This window comes from Notolepis coatsorum, assembly GCF_963971535.1.
Source record: "Notolepis coatsorum genome assembly, chromosome: 20".
NCBI classification, from domain to species: Eukaryota; Metazoa; Chordata; class Actinopteri; order Aulopiformes; family Paralepididae; genus Notolepis; species Notolepis coatsorum.
In genome coordinates, this window is record NC_140184.1 from 10,173,012 (window position 1) to 10,193,402 (window position 20,391).

Below are 20,391 nucleotides of genomic sequence, written 5' to 3' on the forward strand. Positions count from 1 at the left end.
ATCCTTGTCAATAATTATTTGAGATAGTCTAAACATCAGTCGTTTTGCTATTAAAATTCCGGATGGCCTACCCATCTCTGTCTCAACTTAATAGAGTCCTCATCCTTCAAATGTGTCTCCTGCAACATCGCAACATCACAGTCCAGGGATTTCAAATGACTAATGACTTTATATCTCTTTGTTTTATTAGAAACCCCGTTTACATTCCAACTAATCATGTTAATTGTGGCCATCAAAAATTATACTGCGCTTTAGCTCGTTGAAAAGGTTGGATAAAAAGGAAAATACTGAATATATGTTGAAGTTATCAATGGTCTGCACCAACAAGGGGAAATACACACAAAACACATAACAAACCATACAAGAAGTGCCAATAAAAGGGCACACACATAATATAAGGGAGATAGAACCTGTGTCCATCCCCTGTCCGTGAACAAACTGATAAACACAGTTATCCGCACGCAGTGATCAGACCATGTCCTTAATTAAATGCATGATCCGTGCATCCGAAATTATTACTATAGGGGCAGTGCAATACATAACCTCAGAAAACAAAATAATATATATATACCTACATACATACATACATACATACATATACATACATACATACACACAAACCAAAAAAAAATGTATTATAATAATAAACAGTATAATGAAAGAGGCTGCCCTTAATGTTCATTGCATACCTTGCACGGGATCTTGCTCATCACCCACACTAAATAACTCAGTTGTCATGTCTACTGTCAACTGTCAACTGTCAGTGAGTGGTGGGCGTGTCATACCTCTATGCTCTGTCCATTAGCCAAAAATATTAGGAAGCTTGATCTTCAATCCTTTCGCTGCATCCGTGGGGTTATTATAGATGGATGTTTCGCCGTCGATGGTGACTATCAGCCTCGCAGGGTACAGTATACCATTACGGACATCCGCGTCCCACAATTTCTTCTTGATGTCGGTATAACCGGCGCGCTGCTTTTTAATTTCCACGGGTAGATCCTGGAATGCATGAAGCGGCCTTCCTCCCCATGTCAGCTTCTTTTTCTTCCCCGCGGCTCTCAAGATGTCCTGCCTGTCGTTCCATCTCAGCAGCCGTATAATGTACGAGCGAGGAGGTGCCGATGGGTCTGGTCTGGGTCGGAGAGTCCGATGGTGCCTTTCTACCTCTGGTACCTGGTCAGTGTCCTTTAAATCCAGGATGTATCTCAGAATGCCATTAATCATATTATTCGGGTCACCGGCTTCCTCTCCCTCTTTCAGGCCGACCAATACGATGTTATTTCTCTTGCTCTGCGCTTCCATGTAGGTTAATTTGGTTTTCAAGTAGTCCACGTCTCCCGTCAGGTCTTTCAAAGTTTTGCCGTCTACCTGAGTGTGTACTTGAGTGTGTACCTGAGTGTGTACCTGTACCATAAAGGACTATGCGTGTGTACCTGAGTGTGTACCTGAGTGTGTACCTGAGTGTGTACCTGTACCATAAAGGACTATGAGTGTGTACCTGAGTGTGTACCTGAGTGTGTACCTGAGTGTGTACCTGAGTGTGTACCTGTACCATAAAGGACTATGAGTGTGTACCTGAGTGTGTACCCGAGTGTGTACCTGTACCATAAAGGACTATGAGTGTGTACCTGTGTGATGGTTGTCATATTGTCACCTTAATTAAACTTCGATGCCCCGAGGGAGTTTCGAACCTGCGGCCTGCTGCACCACGGGTCGACAGCACAGACAAACTGTACCAAGAGGTGAATTCACTACTTTGTAACGTGTGTCTTTTAAGGGTGAGAGTGAGTTTAACCCATAGCACCGCTACTCACCCCAGACACTTCACAACATCTGAAGTCCATCGTGACACCGCATATATACATTATCTATCCACACCTGTCTGTACTTACCTGTACATAGTCCTACATCCTACTCTTACTAGTTTTGCTGCTGGCCAGTATGACTACTACCATACTACATACTACAACTACTACATACTACATACTACAACTCTGTACATACATCTGATTAGCACTATACTCAGTAGTACTAATTTGTATATTTTGTACCCAGTTTAATCACCTGTACTTGTATATTGCTGTTGCACCTTACTGCTACATTTGCATTCCGGTTGGATGCCAAACTTATTCCCGTTGTACTGTACTTGTGATGTATGATGACGATACATTTTTTAATCTAATCTAATCTCATTTAGAATCTCAGTTGGTAATGTTTCTCCACCAGACACATTGAGGGAAAGCATTTTGAGATAGGTCCTTCAGTTTTACCCCAAATTGAACATTTGCATATTGGACACTGGTGCCGTGAGGCCATGCAAAACGTCCCAGTCACTGGGATTGTGGTGGACTGTCTGCCATTATGACATGACTCATGTAATTCCCTCACATGTCCTTTTGTAAGCCGAGTAGAAGGCTGAGTCATAAGATGTAAAAGGACCCTTGACCGATACCATCTGAAACCATTGTTAGTGTTTCCAGAGACTTCCTCCACATCTCCATTACAGGAAACTCGACACAGGATCGCAAAGACTAGCGAAGCGAACAAGGCCTGAACGCATGATGAACCAAAGTAAGCGATACGGTACGGACATGTGTACAGATGGACTTTTAAGAGGAGTCGTGCTTTCTTTTGATTTAGTGAACATTTAGGGAGAGATGTCTTGCAAAGCCACAGTGCCCGGTATAGGCTGACAGTGGCTCAGTATAGGTAGAACAGTCTTCTGGTTATCCGGAGGTTCCCGGTTAGATTCCCGCTCCTCTCGTGCGGCGCATCAAAAAGTGTCCTTGAGCAAAGACACTTAACCCCTAATTGCTCCCAATGAGCATGGTTGCCTCCGCCGTCGGTGTGAATGAATGGGTTAAATGTGAGGAACAAATTGTAAAGCACTTTGGATAAAAGCTGCTATATAAATGCACCATTTACCTGAGAGAGGAACTGTTTGCTGGATCAGGAGGGAATGGAACAGCTCTGTATTGTTCTGTTACAGACTAGACCCCTGGGTAACATGGTGCGAACAGAGCAGTCACTCTGGAGCGTGAGGAAATAGCTTTTGACTTAATAAGGCGAGACAGTACCCCCTAATAGGCTAAACAAATATTTGAATAGATATCACTATGAAACTTTCCCAGTTTGTTATGTACATATAAACTAAGAAAATATATATTGCATATATATATATATAGTTTTTTCAGAATTGTATGTTTATATATGCAAATGAGGCACTTCCTCATAAAATATATGTACATTTGCATATATCGCCAAGACACGAATCACCAACATGGATAATGCCAGATTCAAAAACATGGTTTCATTTAGCTTATACATTCAAAACGAAACTTTTTTCAAGAAATACTGTCTACTATTGTAAAAAAAATACTATTTCCGCCTAGTTTTGGCATAAAATGTACTATAAACCCGGCTATGCATGATATATCAACAAACCCTTCTGTAATTAGAAGCAGGATATAGATGGGAAGAAATGTGGAAAGTTTGGTGTGTGTAGGTACTAGGGAAATGGAGTTCCATGTCTTTGTGTGTACAGTAAGTAAAATGCATAAAAACTTGTTTCTGAGAAAACACCCTCAAAGTTCTGTATTGTAATTGTGATCTATGGAATGAATGAATGAATGAAAACTTTATTTAACAGATTGCAGAATGGGTACAATACAGTACGGCTCAATACACACAATTGTTAATGGGATGCAGACCTGAGAAAGACGTTTGTCTTGTTTCCATCAGGGTCCCCCATTTTCAATTCATATAGACATTTATGACATACACAACATACATGACATTTATGGCATAGGGACATATAGGTATTTAGTACTGATACATTTGTGACATAAACGGTATTCATATATACAGTACTGTTACCCCTAGATCCTGACAGAGTATATACATATGATGGGGAGGGGACTGTACATTAGGAGGGGGTGGGTGGGTGGGAGAGAAATATACATACGGCGGGGAGGGAATATATACATGCAGTGGGGAGGAGACTGTCTATTAGGAGGTGGTGGGGGTTTTGGGCATTTACGGTGGCCAGTTTCGAATTGCAGCCTCCCGTAGGTGCTCTTTAAGAGCGGTTTTTAATGTGGGTAGGGATTCACATTCCTTTACAGCTTTGGGTAGGGCGTTCCACATTGATGTGGCATAATTGCGAAACGTGTTTAGTCCCTTGTTTGAGCCGAATCTGGGTTTAACATGATTTGTTGAGCTTCCTCTGGTGTAGTGGTTGTGGTATTCACTGACCTTTGGGAAGTATTTTGACATGTGCATGGGTACCTTAGTCGTATAGTGTAGACCAGGCCCATTGCAAGTTGCTGTACTCTGTCGTCTACTCTAAGCCATCCTAGGTTGTCAAAGTGGGCAGGGGTGAGGTGGGTTCTGGGGGTAAGGTGCTTTGGTACCATGAGGTGCACGCATAGTCGTAGTACCCTTGAATGAGTGCTCCTGCCAGAGTCTTCAGGGTATTCTTGTTTACCAGAGAGGAGATCCGGTACAAGAATCTAGTTCGTTGGTTGACTTTTTTTTATTACATTGGATGCCATTTTGTCACAGGAAAGATTTGCCTCTAGGATGGAACCCATGTAGGTAATTTCGTCTTTCCTTGTGACAATATTGTCACCCACTGCAACTGAGAAGCCGTCGGTCTTGCTGAGTTTGTTATTTGAACCGAAGAGAATGGACTCTGTTTTGCCCATGTGTAATGATAGTTTGTTATCAGCGAGCCATATGCAGATTTTGCCTAGTTCCGAGCTGAGGGTTTTTTCAACCTGCAACTTGTTCTTGTCAGAGACCAGCAGGGCTGAGTCGTCCGCAAACAGGAACAAGTTGCAGTCACAGGCTGACGACATGTCATTTGCATAAATTAGGAAGAGTAGCGGTCCTGGTATGCTTCCTTGTGGAACACCACAGCTCACTGTGAGGGGGGGGGATAGAGTACCGTTTACCTCTACCATCTGTTCTCTCCCCTCCAGGTAGGATTGCATCCAGCTCACTGATAGACTATCAAAACCAATTGCTTTTAGCTTGTCAATCAGAATGGAGTGATTGACAGTGTCGAAGGCCTTTTGTAGGTCCAGCATGACCATGCCGCAGTATTTGCCCGCGTCCACCTCTTGTTTGATGTGGTCGTTCAAATAGAGGAGGCATGTGTCAGTGGAGTGGGACGTTCTGAAGCCAGATTGGAATTCGTAGATTAGATTTTTTTCCGCCAGGTACTTTTCAACCTGTTCGTAGACTATTTTCTCCATGACTTTCGAGATGGAGGTAAGAATAGAAACAGGGCGGTAATTGCCTGGGTCTAATTTGCTGCCCTTTTTGTGCAGAGGGGTCACTCTCGCAATTTTGAAGTCCTTGGGGACGTGTCCCTGTTTTATAGAGAGGTTTATTATGTGTGTGATGACTGGGGTGATGGCGGCTACTGCATCTCTGAAGAATTTGGAGGGGATGTTGTCATGGCCAGTGGCCTTGTTAGGTTGGAGGGCGCTCAATTTTTTTAGTACCTCATCGGTTGTTACCATTTCAAGTTTGAAGTCGTCTTTGTGGACCCCTAGGTTCTTGTAGTATGCTACTATGTGTTCTACCCCATAATGCCCTGAGTGGGAGGGTAGTTTGTTTACCAGTGTTGTGGCTATGTTTGTGAAGAAGATGTTTAAGTAATTGTGTTGTATATTTCCAGAGCTTTATTCGCTTGTTGCACCATACACCATACTGAGACACACATTACAACAAATTGGACACAATCAGACAAGTAAAATAAACAACTAATTCTGTGTTTTCAATATTTTATTGCCACTAGTTTGAAATAAGACATGTTAAGCAAGCAAAATATAACAACATCTCAATATCGTAAAAAAAAAGGGGGGGCGATTTCGGGGGTACTGTTTCACCTTAACCACGCAACCAGATTTGCGACATGAAAGTTCCAAAACAGGATTAAAGGGATAGTTTGGATCTTTGGACACTAAGTGGTTATAGAATACTTGCTAGGAGTGTAATCGATGCAATGTCATTAGCTTACTCGCCGGGTTCGGGTTGGAGTTTGACCATGCCGTCCAGTTCTGAACAAACTGGGACGGGTCGAACAGGCAACAAACAGGGTCACCGGACTAAAAAAGGTTTTAATCTCATTTAGTTTAATTAAAAATAAGGCAACTGAGGTTTCCCTTATTTACAGTCACGTCGTAAAAAAGTTAGTAAAAAGGCATATACAACTCACACAGCATATAAAATCATAACAATAAGACAAGTAAGGATAACAATAAATTAAAACATGTACAACTTGATTGACGATGATTTGGAGATCAAGGTTTTAAACTCTGCATCAGAGGGGAGAATCTCAAGCTTTAAGGACTGTTGGAGTTCATTCCATGAGCTACCGTAGAGGCATCATAGCAAAATGCAGATTTACCCTGTTCTGAGTAAACAGGACCCTAAGGACCAGTCAGTCACTAGAACGGGTTCCACTACACAACCATTTCCAACAGAGAACCATGGTCCTTGAGCATTTCCTCTACACCATGGTCCTCTCTATTTTTTTATACTCGCTATTGCCTGTATTTTCTTACTGTTGTGAAGCACTTTGAACTGCAATTTATGTATGAAAAGTACAGAATACAATACAAATAAAGTTATTATTATTATTATTATTATTATTATTATTATTATTATTATTATTATTATTATTATTATTATTATTATTATTATTATTATTATTATTATTATTATTATTATTATTATTATTATTATTATTATTATTATTATTATTATTATTATTATTATTATTATTATTATTATTATTATTATTTCATATGCTTGATTCATGTTGGAACATGGCTCAGGTGAGTAAGCTAATGGCATCAGCTACACTATAACAAGTATTCCATATACCACTTGATGACAAAATATCCAAACTATCCCTTTAAATGACAAGCTGGTAATGCTCTTGGTGAATGTAATACATGGTGGTTATTGTGCTGAATGTACTTTGCGTCAAGATAATCCAATTGTTGATTTAATCCTGCAGTGAAGAATAAAAACGAATAATTCCCCCCAAATTAAGATTCCATTAACCCTTTCACTACCACACATGGTTAACCCTTTCACTGCGACAATACAGAAGGTTAACCCTTTCACTGCCACACCTCAAATGGTTAACCCTTTCACAACCACACTAACCGTCTGTAGTGTGGTAGTGAAAGGTTTAGTTTAGTTTTAGTTTATTTGACAATTATTAAAATACATTACATGTTACAACAAGTCATGCAGTGAAAGGTTAACCTTCTGTAGTGTGGTAGTGAAAGGATTAAAACGACAATCAATCTCCTCTAATGCAAATAAGGATCCCAGGGGTGTACAACCTCATAATAAGGTCTCATTTCATTGGATAAGAGTCAGGAGTATCCGAGCCCCTTAAACGATTGATTCTTGTGACTAAACTTCCCAGTCTGCTCTGTGTTACAGTGTCTTGTACACTTCTCACAATCCTCCTGGACACTTTCCACTTTACATTTTCACACTTATTACTGTACATTTGACTGTATATTTCTGTATATTTTTGGCTGGATAGTTGTATATTTAAGATTTTAGAATGTATATACATACCAGAATGTATATCCCGGACCGTATTTTATTCTTTATTCTATTCTTATTTTTAATATTATTATATTCGTATTCTTATTTTAGTCCTATTGACTACCTCAATGTTTATTGTTGTTCAATGTGAGCGACCTGTAGCGCCGAATTTCCCTCGGGATTATTAAAGGATTTCTATTCTATTGTATTCTATTCTATTTTGTGTCCAAGCAGGCTCACTAGCTGCCTTGAAATCATCTCTCCCGTCTGTGGATTACCACTTAATCCCTGATATTCATCAGGCAGTGGATCAGAGACCAACCTATTCAAATTCACCAACCTCTCTCTCATCTGTGCCCTGGTTCAAATGGGATGGATTGTATTGTGTATTAGCTACCCTGACAAGAGGAGCTTTGCCATGAACACCAGTGTTAACGTTACCCTGGGATGACACGCTGCTCGCCGTGGCTCGTTTTAGCTGCCGGTGGTGTCAAAGTGACCGTGTCGATTATCTAGGAATCTATAGGCCATGACATGTTTTAGGGGGCAGGGCTGGAGACCTTGACAGACAAGAGTCGGACAGGGTTAACTGTGGTGATCACAAACACACCACATAGAACAACCATCCTTAACGTCGTGACATAACGTCTGTACGGCTAAATAGATTTTTTTAAAGAATCATTTTCTGATAATACGTCTATTTTACGGCAAACCCCCATTCGACTGACTGTTCCTGGGTCTACTTCCTGATTTACCCCCAATATGGTCAATGGGATTCTCTAAAGCACCAGCAGGTATGTCGGTGCCCAGATAGGGTTGGGCCCCTCCCCCTTGTATGAACTCAAAATATGCAAGCATGTACATTTTAATCCCCATCATAAGGCATTTTGGATAAAAGCGGTAGTGACTTGGAATATGTAGTGCGCTGTAGTGACTTGGAATATGTACAGGTAGCGATTGTAAACGTTTACCTGCTAGGGTCAGTACAGTACACCCACCCATTATAACCTACCTCCACACTGGATGAGAGTAGGTATTCCATCTGGACCAACACAGCCACCTCCTTCATCCAAAGCCGTGTCTACATATTCCTAGAAATTCCCAAAGTTCCCAAATTCCCCACAAATATGAGGGAGAGAGATGGAGATGTTTGGAATGGTTGCATTCAATACAGTGGGATTAACTGTTATTTACTATATTGCTGATTATCATTGAATCTAAATATATATATATGTGATTTAGTGATAATTTGAGATTATTGTTTAAAATATCACCTCAGTTGAAACAGGCAACGCGTTTCTTTGCCCGTCACGCTAGAAAGCGTTTGAATTGAAGTGAGAGAGAAAGAAAGAGAGAGAGAAGAGAGAGGAAAGCAGAGAGATAGAAGAGAGAGGAGAGAGAAAGGCAGATAGAGGAGAGAGAGAGAAGAGAGAGATAGGCAGAGAGAGGGGGAGAGAGAAGAGAGAGATAGGCAGAGAGAGGGGAGAGAGAAGAGAGAGATAGGCAGAGCGAGGGGGAGAGAGAAGAGAGAGAGATAGGCAGAGAGGGAGAGAGAGAGAGAGAGACACACACACACACAGCATCTTTATCTTCTGTTCTGGCCTTCACTAATCCCTACTTGGATGTCTGGGTCTTCAGACTTCGTTGGTTGATTGAAGGGTCATCATGATCCAGCAGCCTATAGGAGAGAGGGGAGAAGTGGAGGAAGGGAGGGAGAGAGGGAGGGGTAGCAGGAGGATCGACTTCTTGCTGTCAAACAGGAGATAGCAGGTTTTAGGAGGGCAGCATCGTTAGGTAATCGCATTTATTCAGCAGTCCCGGACGGTGCAGCCTGACCCCGACTCCAGCTCCAGCCAATGGAAATTGGGTATTACCATCGATGAAAGGAGAGGAAAAAAAGGAAAAAGATTAATTCCAGAGGGCTCCTCTCAAGAGATGTGAGGTAGTAGTTGTCTGTCCTGTAGGGTAGCCTATAGCAGTGGATGCCAAGGCACATGGCCTCACCGCAAACTTCAGAGTGTGTGCATACGCCTGGCGGCAGTCCCATTCACGAGGAGCCTGAAAATGCCATCTCTTATTTCCTGTCGGCCTATAGGGGAGAGTGGGGTAAGTAGTGCCAAGGGGCAAGTAGTGCCACCCCTGTTATCTAGAAAACCATAGAAGAAGTTGGTCATGTGACAACATATTTTTGAAGAGGCATCCATTTCACTCAACCTGCAAAGAAGGGAGACACCTGGCTTGAGAGGTAAGCACATTTAAGTAAAAAAAAAAAAAAATGTTTGCCCTCCAAAGTAAAATTTGTATGATCAAGGTTTTTTTATTGCTGTGTTTGAACAATTATAGACAACTTTGAAAACAGTTCACACATGTTTTAGTGCTTTAGTAAGCTACACCATGAGTCTATACAGTTAGCATGATGCTAGCTCAAAACAGCTGGGGGATGCATTTTTTCCAAAATGGTAGGCTTGGGGTGATTTGTGCCAAAGTGCCTGGGTTAAGTTGTGCCAGATGTTTTGTTTGTTAAGTTGCCCCAATTTATAATTATTAACTATATATATATTACTTTATTGTATTTTATTGTTATTGTACATTGTATTCTTACATTTGATCACTAAAACGATGTGATATTCTTAATTTGAGACCAAAATCCATCATGCCACACAGATATACAAACGGAAGACAGACAGGGTTTCAACTCCTCTTGAGAAGTTGGAAAGAGCAGTGAAAGAGGTGCAACAGGGGAAGACTATACGTCAGGTTGGAAAGGAGATGGAGATCTGCAGGATGCTTTTACCGCTTTTTAGATTAAAATGATCTGTTTTACTTAAAATTGGACTATTGGATTATTAGATTATATATTGCATATATTTAGCATTTTGTTTTTTTTAGATTATGTATTAGATTAGATTTATATGATTAGATTATATATTGTAACTATATTTATTGTAGGGCAAAATAACTGAGAGGGCATACATACCCTCATCTCACACCTTGTTGCCCATGTGCATGTCCAGAGTTAATTATATTGTATACCGTTTACACTGCCTTTTTATTCTATTTTTATTTTTACTTCTCCACTGTACACAAATTCTGTGACCTGTACCTGTATGTCTTCTACTACCTGTACCTCCCCTCCCCCCACCACCATGCTGCTATGATACCGAATTTCCCCAAGGGGATCAATAAAGGGATATCTTATCTTATAGGATTTTGTATAGACAAATTGATTAGTTGATTCATTAGACTAAATCTGTAAAATTGTGTTTCCCCCATGCAATCACGCAGAAGGACCCCTCAGTAATGGATTTTGTAGACCAATTGATTAGTTGATCGACAGATCTGTAAAATTGTGTTTCCTGCATGCAATCGCGTAGAAGGAGCTCTGAATGTGCTTATAATTAACTCAGGATAAAACCCGGTTGATTCTAAATGGAGAACTTTTTATTCCTAAATCTACACCAATAGATCTTTCACCCAGAGTGAAAATGGCATAGTCCCCCGAGGTGGGAACGGGATGAAATGATAACAGGCTTCACCTTATGTACGACGGGTCAGCAGGAAGGGTCCAACTCTTTCAGATGAGTAACAATGTTCGTCAAACACTGTTGAAACTTGGGTGCTGCAGTGTTGAGTACATAGTAGTAAAGACATATTAGTATAGTATATAGAAAAGGAAGATTGATTAGTTGAAGAGTGCATGATAGAAGACAGTAATATATATATATATTTATTCAGATATTGTAATACTAGTTAGATTAGTTTGACTAGTTAATTAGTTTGAACCCTTTCACTACCACACTACCAAATGGTCTGTAGTGTGGTAGTGAAAGGTTAACTTTCTGTAGTGTGGTGGTAGTGAAAGGGTTAAATGTGTTTTCATATTCCTAGGCTGTATCATCTATCAACATAAAGTTAATGCAGAGACAGCTCCATGTTGAAATAGCCGTCTAGCCTGTTTAACTAGAAGGAGAGCGTTATGTGTCGCCCAACAGAAAACGACGGTGCTGCGTATACATAAGATACTGTAATCTCTCAACAACAAAATTCAATCTGCAATCAAAGCAGTGGCGGCTGGTGAATTTTTCTCCAGGGGGGGTGCTATACCAAACATTTTGCAAACATGTACCGAGGTATCACAATGTCACACACACACACAAACACGCGTGTGCACGCATTGGCGAAACCACACACTGAGTATAGCCTACTGTGCACGTCAGAGCTTCGGCGAAACCACAAGGTACGAATATTTAAGTAGGTACAGTACAACTATCACCATTGCCATCAATCAATATATGATCAGTCAATGCAGCCACGTTTCCAATAGTGCCTACACAAACACGCACGCACTCTCTCTCTCTCTCTCTCTCTCTCTCTCTCTCTCTCCTCCAGTCGGGAGCACTAGCATATCACTGTAATATCTTTGTGCATGCTCCCATGCGCACGCCCGTATAAATTATTAATTAGTATCCCCCTCCTCTATCTCTCTATCTCTCTCTCTCACACACACACACAGCATTAAGTACCTCACGTGGAATCCCAAGCAGTACACAAATTGGAAGAAATTGCAAAGGATCAGACCTAGTATACAGTATATACCAAGAATAACTTCAGTATGAGTACAGCATATTTTGCATATTGTTAAAAGAGCCAAGGCTGGCTTGCGTAAATTAAACATAGACTTACCAAGAGTTGAAGGGGGCGAGATATTCAACTGTCCACAAGCCTTAATCCACTTAAAAAAATGTAATAAAGTGTTTCATGTCCTTTACTCCAGTAACAGTCCATGGGCATGTTGTATCTGTCCCGTCGTTTTAAAAAGCAGGAATGGAAATCAGAATACGGCATTTACATGACTGCATCCAGCTAGCCATATAGCTTCCTGTTAGCCAGCACTTCTTACCGAATCAGCTAGAAAATGACAGAAGCTCTTTCAATCTGAGTTTTTCTTGCAGTGTCCGTCTTTCAAATGGTGTTGCTTTGATGGATTTAACAGAATTATCCATGGTAGCTAGCTAGAAATAGAAAATGAAAATACTGACTTGACTACTGATGACGAGTGACACCAGAGTGGCGCACAGAGTGCGTGACTGCTTGCTTTGTTTGAGCGCTAGAAAGCTGTGCCCCCAGACATCATATTTATGACCCTTGATAGGCTAAATGTATTTTCTTGATTCATTTACATTGGCCGCTTGCGCGCAGTGACGCCTATGCAGTGAGCGTTAAGGACTAGCGCCCAGGTTTGGAGGTAGATTTCTATGAGAGAGTGACGTCAATCACAAACGAGGGGGGAGAATAAAAAAAAACAATGATTTATACTTGCTATATTAACGTTATTGTCCATTTTAATAGTAATTATTATTCATTTTAAACACGTTTAGTTTATTTTTAGGTCTTCAAGCCTTCAAAATATCTCAAATAAAAAAACACAAGTTCTTCTTCTCCTTCTCTCTCATTACTCTCAACCACGGGGGACGGCGCCCCAGCGCCCCCTATCGGCCGGCCGCCACTGAATCAAAGTGGAACGGCGATTCAAACACATCACAAACAACCTTATCCTCTGTGGCAAGGAGCAATAAGACTAAACATGTAGGTATACTCACGGACAGTTTCAGTGATCGACTGATGGTGTTTGTGTGACACAGGAGAGATAAGGATACATTTAACAAGTCACACCAGGTACACATTTGTGTAATTAGGACAGGGAGACAGGGCAATTACCCACCAGGTAACGCTAGAGGTTTGCTCGCAATTGCTCCCTGAGGAGAGTGAACCCCAAACGTTACAACCTTGGCACAATCTCTTCATCTCGTCACTTCAATCTTAATCGGTTCCATCTTTTTGGGTAGGATTGGGTATCAAGAACCCATTCCAAATTTCCAACAGTTCCTACTGTCTAGACCTTACCAGAAGAATTCCGTTGCTAAGGGAACATCTGTGGCCCCAGTTTATTTCCTGCATTAGCAAACATTGCAACAGGCATAGATATAAAACGTTATCTCTATGTCAACAGGAAATAAACTCATCAAAGAGAAGCCGGCTCTTCTCTGTCCTCGCTCCACAATAGTGGAACAAACTTCCCATCACAGTCAGGACAGCCGAAACCCAATATTCCACCTTTGACTAAAACACACTTCTTCCATCAATATCTGAAATGACAAAAAATAAAACATGCACTTTGCTACTAAATAATATTCCATGCCTATATTATTAGCTACTATGCTATATCTTTACTACTATGTACTCAACACTGCAGCACTCAAGTTTTAATACAGTTTGACACACATTGGTACTTAGCTGCCAGAGCTGACCTGTTGTACAGAACTTGTAAGTTGCTTTGGATAAAGGTGTCAGCTAAATTACTAAATGTAAATGTAAATGTAAACTGGGGCCCATTTAATAATAATAAATAATAATAGCTTGGATTCATATAGCACCTGTCAAGAAACCCAAGGATGCTTTACAAGTCAACAAAGAAAAAAAAACATAACATACATAAGGAATACACACATAATAGACAAAATGCTGGGTACCAGACCGGACGCCATTACAGTCCGGAGTCTGGAGATGTTGTTTGTTGTTTTGTAATGTATTGTCAGGTTAGAAGATTTTTGATATTCCCCATATGTTGTAGGCCTATTCAGCTGCTAGGAACTGTTACTGGGATCTAACTTGAGCCCTAACCCTAAATTATTATAACTTGAAAGCTAATCCTACACCACAAATATAATTCGATTTCAAATGTTTTTGGACTGATTAAAAAAGATCTGAATGATCTGAAAAGCAGATGATGATGTCATGACATAAATCAAATACAATAACAAAAATGTTAGTTTGTGGAAACCTGCAGAACAGAGGTCTGACTGCATTATGTTTTAGTTAAGCTAAGCTACACACCATGGGCGATCGAGCCTTCTGCTCTGCCGCACCCAGACTGTGGAATGCTCTCCCCATCCACCTGAGAAGTCCGTAGAGGCTTTTAAAAGGGGCCTAAAAACATTTCTTTTTAACAAGGCTTTTGCCTGAATTTTTCTTTTACTTTTATTTTTACCTCTATTCATTTTTATTATTATTTTATTAAATTTTTTATGTTTTTCCATTTCATTGGTTGTTTTATTCATTTTAATTGTTTTATTCATTTCACTTTTTATCTTTATCTCCTGTAGCACTTTGAGATTTTCACAAATATAAAGTGCGGTACAAATTGAATTTATTATTATTATTATTATTAGTTGTTTGTTTGTTTGTTTGTTTGTTTGTTTGTTTACAGGGTTCGTAGGCTTTGCCGCAGATCCTCCTCCTAACCTCCTTCAACCGGGCAAACAAGCAGCGCTCCCGTCCCACCGCTCACCCTGAAGCCACCATGCCCATCATCAGCAACGCCAACACTGACTTCGGCGTCTACTCAGTCAGCAGCGATGACAGCAGCCTCGAGGACTTCTTCACGGAGATCCCCGAGACCGAGACCATCAAGGGCGTCTACTTCCGGCGCGCCCGGCTGCTCCGCGACCCCGAGGCATCGCCTGCCGTCGACCCCGCCCTCCAGGCGCTCGTCAACGTCGGCGGCAACCGCTACGCCTTCCCCTGGAGCACCCTGGAGCAGTTCCCCCAGAGCCGCCTGGGCCGCCTGCGCTTCTGCTCCACGCCCGAGGAGATCGCGTGCCTCTGCGACGACTACGACGAGATGCGCCGGGAGTTCTTCTTCGACCGCAACCCCAAGGCCTTCCGCGTGATCCTCAACTTCCTGGCGGCGGGGAAACTCCGCTTGCTGCGGGAGCTGTGCGCCGTGTCGCTGCACGACGAGCTGGACTACTGGGGCGTCGACCCGGGGCACATGGAGCGCTGCTGCCGGCGCCGCATGATCTCCCGCGTGGAGGTGGTGGCGGAGCGCGAGCGCAAGGAGGAGGAGTGGAGGCAGCAGAGGATGGCGGCGCTGACTAGAGTGCCCCCGCCGGATGAGAGAGGCTACCGCAGGCTGCTCAACAGGCTGCAGGAGGTGATGGAGAACCCTCGCTCGGGCGTGGCGGGGAAGGTGTTCGCCTGCATATCCGTCACCATGGTGGCGGTCACCGTTATCAGCCTGTGCGTCAGCTCTATGCCCGACCTCAGAGAGGAAGAGACCAGGGTGTGTATGAAGGAGATGACTAAACACAAACTAATAAACACTAGCGTAAACTACTAAACGAGCCGGTCGCAGTAAACCAGCACCTGCTAACAGGTCTGACTCATTTAGCTCAGCTGGTTAGTGCGGCCGCCTGTGGATCATATGGTCCCACGTTCAAATCCACTTGGTTACATCACTATTCTTAAATTTTTTACTAATACCACTAGGACTATTAAACTCTGAGTATCGTCAGAGACCTTTCAAAGGGAGACTAACCGAGCCCTTCTCACTTCCTGTAATACGTCACATGGGGCACTGGGGCAGCGTTTTGCTGGTATTTTCACAATGTCAATACTATTTTTATCTTGGTATCAGCTTGATATCCAACACCAGACATTCGATACCACTATCAGTGCATCCCTGTCCCGGATTTGAGACATAAAGATATCACAGCCCCATCAGAAAATCCATCATTGTTGTACGCTATTTTTGGGCAGTGGTGTGTTGACGTTTTAGTGTTGTGTGCAGGGGAGATGTGCGTTTGAATGAGAATTAGAGCCTTCGGTTGCTTTGTTTAATCTGGGTTTGTGATGATTTGACATAATCTACATAGAAGACAAATTCATCACAGCAGTCATCAACACCCAGTCTTGAAAAAAGTGAATTAATCATATTGTGACGAACCTGGTAGTATTCAGGCTTGCCATGGTTCAAATACAAAACAAATTCGAATGTCCAGAACAATATCCAGAGCCATGGCCGCCTAGTTATAGTTGAAAGTGGGGGTCAAAGAGTAGGCTCTGACGTTCCTGGCCAAAATTCCCAATCAGGCCACATAATCATCCCTCCCTCTTAACTGGCTGATATCAATACCTGTATCCTGAGCATTACAGCCACCATGTAGTAGTGTGATGTGTGCCGGGTGCCAGTGTATGACAGCCACTGAGTTTGCGTAGCCCAAGGTTGGGTGCTACCAGTGGTGGTGAAGGAGGCAATTTCCACCCTACATTGTGGGGAGTCTAGTCTAGTCTAGAGAAAAGTGCTATATAAATGCAACGATCGTTCATTGAAGTCTATTCTGAAGCGACTCACTATCTCTTCCTCTCTCCACCTCTTGTCTTCTTCACAGGGCGAATGTTCTCAAAAGTGTCACACCATGTTCGCGTTGGAATCGACCTGCGTGGCCTGGTTCACCCTGGAGTTCACGCTCCGACTGATCAACGCCGAGAGCAAGCTGGCGTTCGTCCGCTGCCCCCTCAACGTCATCGACGCCGCCGCCATCCTGCCCTACTACGTGTCCCTGGTCGTGAACACAATGGAGTTGGAGGACTCCGGGAAAGGCGGCGGGGGATACCTGGACAAGCTGGGGCTGATCCTGCGCCTCCTCCGGGCCCTGCGCATCCTCTACGTGATGCGCCTGGCGCGTCACTCCCTGGGCCTGCAGACGCTCGGCATGACCATGCACCGCAGCATCCGGGAGTTCGGCCTGCTGCTGCTCTTCGTCTGCGTGGCCGTGGTCCTCTACTCGCCGCTGGCCCACCTCGCCGAGAGCGAGCTGGCGCCGCACGCTGCCACGTCCCCGCAGAACCGCTTCAGCAGCATCCCCGCCTCCTACTGGTGGGCCATCATCACCATGACCACGGTGGGCTACGGGGACATGGTGCCGCGCAGCGTCCCCGGACAGGTGGTGGCGCTCACCAGCATCCTGAGCGGGATCCTCATCATGGCGTTCCCGGCCACCTCCATCTTCCACACGTTCTCCCGCTCCTACCAGGAGCTGAAGCAAAAGAACGAGAGGCTGGCGAAGGAGGAGAGGTGCGCCGAGCTGGCCGAGGCTCAGGAGGAGAGCCGGACGGAGAGAGGAGGCCCTTTCCCACAGGTGGATTATTCACCCGGTCCTCCGGACGATCTCCACCCCATGTCCGTATATGACAATGGCAGGGCCACGTCGAGTGAGAGGTCTACGCTTCCAGCCGCGGCCTTCTGAAGGCCCGAGAGTTGTATTGCACACTTGCACAGACCTCTTTGATACTGTAATTACATGTTTTAAAGTGGAGAAACATGTGTTACCTCTCCTTGGAATGCCTAGATTAGAAAGCTCCGGTTATTATACTCCGGGTACTGTTATTGTTGCACCTGCACTTTCAGTTGTGGTCTATTCATAATCAATCTGTATATATTATGCTTTTGTTTAGTAAGTCATCTTCAAGATATATCTCGTGCCCTTCGGGGCCAAAGGTTCTAAGACAGTTTCCTTCTAAGAGCCCCCCAAACAGATGCACATTGATACTGACATTACACGGTGATTCCGACAAGCACCAGCGACCTCGAAAAACAGGCGGTCCAGTGCCTCTGAGGAACAGGACGGCGTAGCAAGGCTGGGAAAAGACCACTGGATCACACGGACAGTGGGCCTTAATTTCTGACGCATGATAGACAGCAGCAGTGACATTCCATTTGGCCCCACCCCCTTTCAAAAACGCCTATACGTTATTTTGGAGACCGTATGACATTTTGCAATATAAAACATTGGATCAGCTCGAAATGTCTCCAAGATGAATGGAAACTTGAACTGGAAAACCTATTACAAGATACAAGATACAAGATACAAGAGTTTTATTTGTCACGGCATACAGGTATACAGTGAAATGCGGGTGGTCTCGCCCGCAACGATGTGCATAATACAAGTAATAATATAATATAAGAGTCCAACCAATAGAGCGACATGCAATAAACAAGTAAACAAAGTAGGCATATCGGTATCTGTACATGAGCTATTTACAGAGTATGCCACAGGTCCTGTGGCAGTGCAGTACACCGTTAGCTACGGATGAGGCATTGGGTCTTTATTACAGTATCTTATAGCGTGAAGCACCTCAGTGGTTGGCCAGGGCGGTTAGTCGGCCGTGGTATCAATCATGCATAAGGCGAGGTTGTGTGCAAGACATGGACCCAAATGAGATTCCTGACAAACCAATGATGGATGCCACTCAGTTCAAAGTGCGGGCTGACCTGGGGGCTCGGGTTACGCCCAGAGATCAACATCAAGGAGGATATCCTTCAGTGCTTTTGTTTTAGTCATGTTCAAGGTACATACTGTAGTAGAGAAAAACAAACACAAGCCCAGGGAGGTGTGGAATTGGGGTGAGGCTGTACAAGGGTCATGCCACTGACTAACTGACAAAGGGAGCCGGTTATTCCAGTTTTTAAACAATAAACAATTTTACTAGACTTTATCACTCAGGTGCATTATTGATGCTCTCATTGATACTATGTTTGTGTGTGTGTGTGTGTGTGTGTGTGTGTGTGTGTGTGTGTGTGTGTGTGTGTGTGTGTGTGCATGGCCGCCTAGTTATAGTTGAAAGTGGGGGTGCAATTTTTTTTTTTTTTTTTTTTTCATTTATTTTTTTTTACATTTTTTTTTTTTTTGCAATGGGTGGTTTGGAGGGGGTCCAAACCACCCACGGCAGATTTTTTTACATTTAATGAACACCTGTATGTGCAATTTCCTGCAATATAGAGCCTTCAATCTTGACCAAAATAAAGCTGCTCTTTTCACTATAAAACTCAGTTTATATTGCAGTATGATAGCTATAATAATAATAACTTCACTGCGAGGGCTCTTTTAGCTAATGCTAGCTAGGCACGTATGATAGCCAATTACTATTATAATAATAATAATAATAATAACTTTCCCATCCTCCCAAAGCCCCTCCAGCCCCGTTCACATCCGCAGCACCAACAACAACAACAACAACTAATTGACGCTATCAATAGCCCCAGTGAGCGCGGCGGCTGAATGAATGAAAACTTTATTTAACAGATTGCAGAATGGGTACAATACAGTACGGCTCAATACACACAATTGTTAAGGGGATGCAGACCAGAGAAAGACGTTTGTCTTGTTTACATCAGGGTCCCCTTTCGTGACTGTGCTGCACCGAGTGAATCCACAGTCACTTGCTCCTCAATGGGAAACCAACCTAGATTTACCATGAAGGACTGGTTCTGGCCGAACCGTTCGTTATACAAGTATCACAGAGACATTACAAAGGTGCTCACAGTTGCACGAGGGGTTCGCACAGAGATACGGGATGGTTTGAAAGCTCGGCGTTGCTAATAAATATTTTTAATATTTTTTTATAAACTGCTCAAAGCGGCATTATTTCCGCCGTTGGGTGATCACAGCGCCTGCGCACCATCCTGTATCTCTGGATTCACTCGGTGCAGCGCCGAGGCTCACCATACGAGAAATATTCAGTTTCAATCTGTTTGCGCATTTAGTATACAGTCACAGTGTTCGACTTACGTGATGATTTGCTCCATTTTGATGTAAACGCCGAAGAATAATCCTCACGAGTCACAATGTTATCCAATATCCAGCCTGAATTTTTCAAGGGCTTTCGAAAAAGCCGCCTCCCCCAACATGTCGTATACGTCATGCCAACGAACCGTGGCCCGTGGGCACTGGATCAAACCATTAAAGTGGGGGGTCACACAATCTTTGGAAACTTAAAAACTTGCTATTAAGTGTCATTGCGTATTATTAATTTGATTGAAATTACGTAGTTATGGTTCGATAAGATTTATATATTGGGGGGGGATATTTATATCATATGATATGATCAAAAAGTGAGGGAGCAAAGAGACAAGCTTGCTCCCCCAAGTTCAATAGTCCTGGAGCACGTGCATCGTCTGCTCCGTTAAGT

The 20,391-nt window shown here is 43.0% G+C and overlaps 1 protein-coding gene across 1 annotated transcript; it reads left to right on the forward strand.

Moving 5' to 3' along the window:
- The first annotated feature begins 9,386 nt into the window (after nucleotides 1-9,386).
- On the forward strand, nucleotides 9,387-18,870 carry kcng4b (potassium voltage-gated channel, subfamily G, member 4b). Its single transcript, XM_084337265.1, has 3 exons — nucleotides 9,387-9,826; nucleotides 14,849-15,703; nucleotides 16,812-18,870. Exons 2-3 carry the CDS (start codon nucleotides 14,942-14,944, stop codon nucleotides 17,667-17,669), a joined length of 1,620 nt encoding a protein of 539 aa, XP_084193391.1. The 5' UTR covers nucleotides 9,387-9,826; nucleotides 14,849-14,941; the 3' UTR covers nucleotides 17,670-18,870.
- Nucleotides 18,871-20,391: the final 1,521 nt, after the last annotated feature.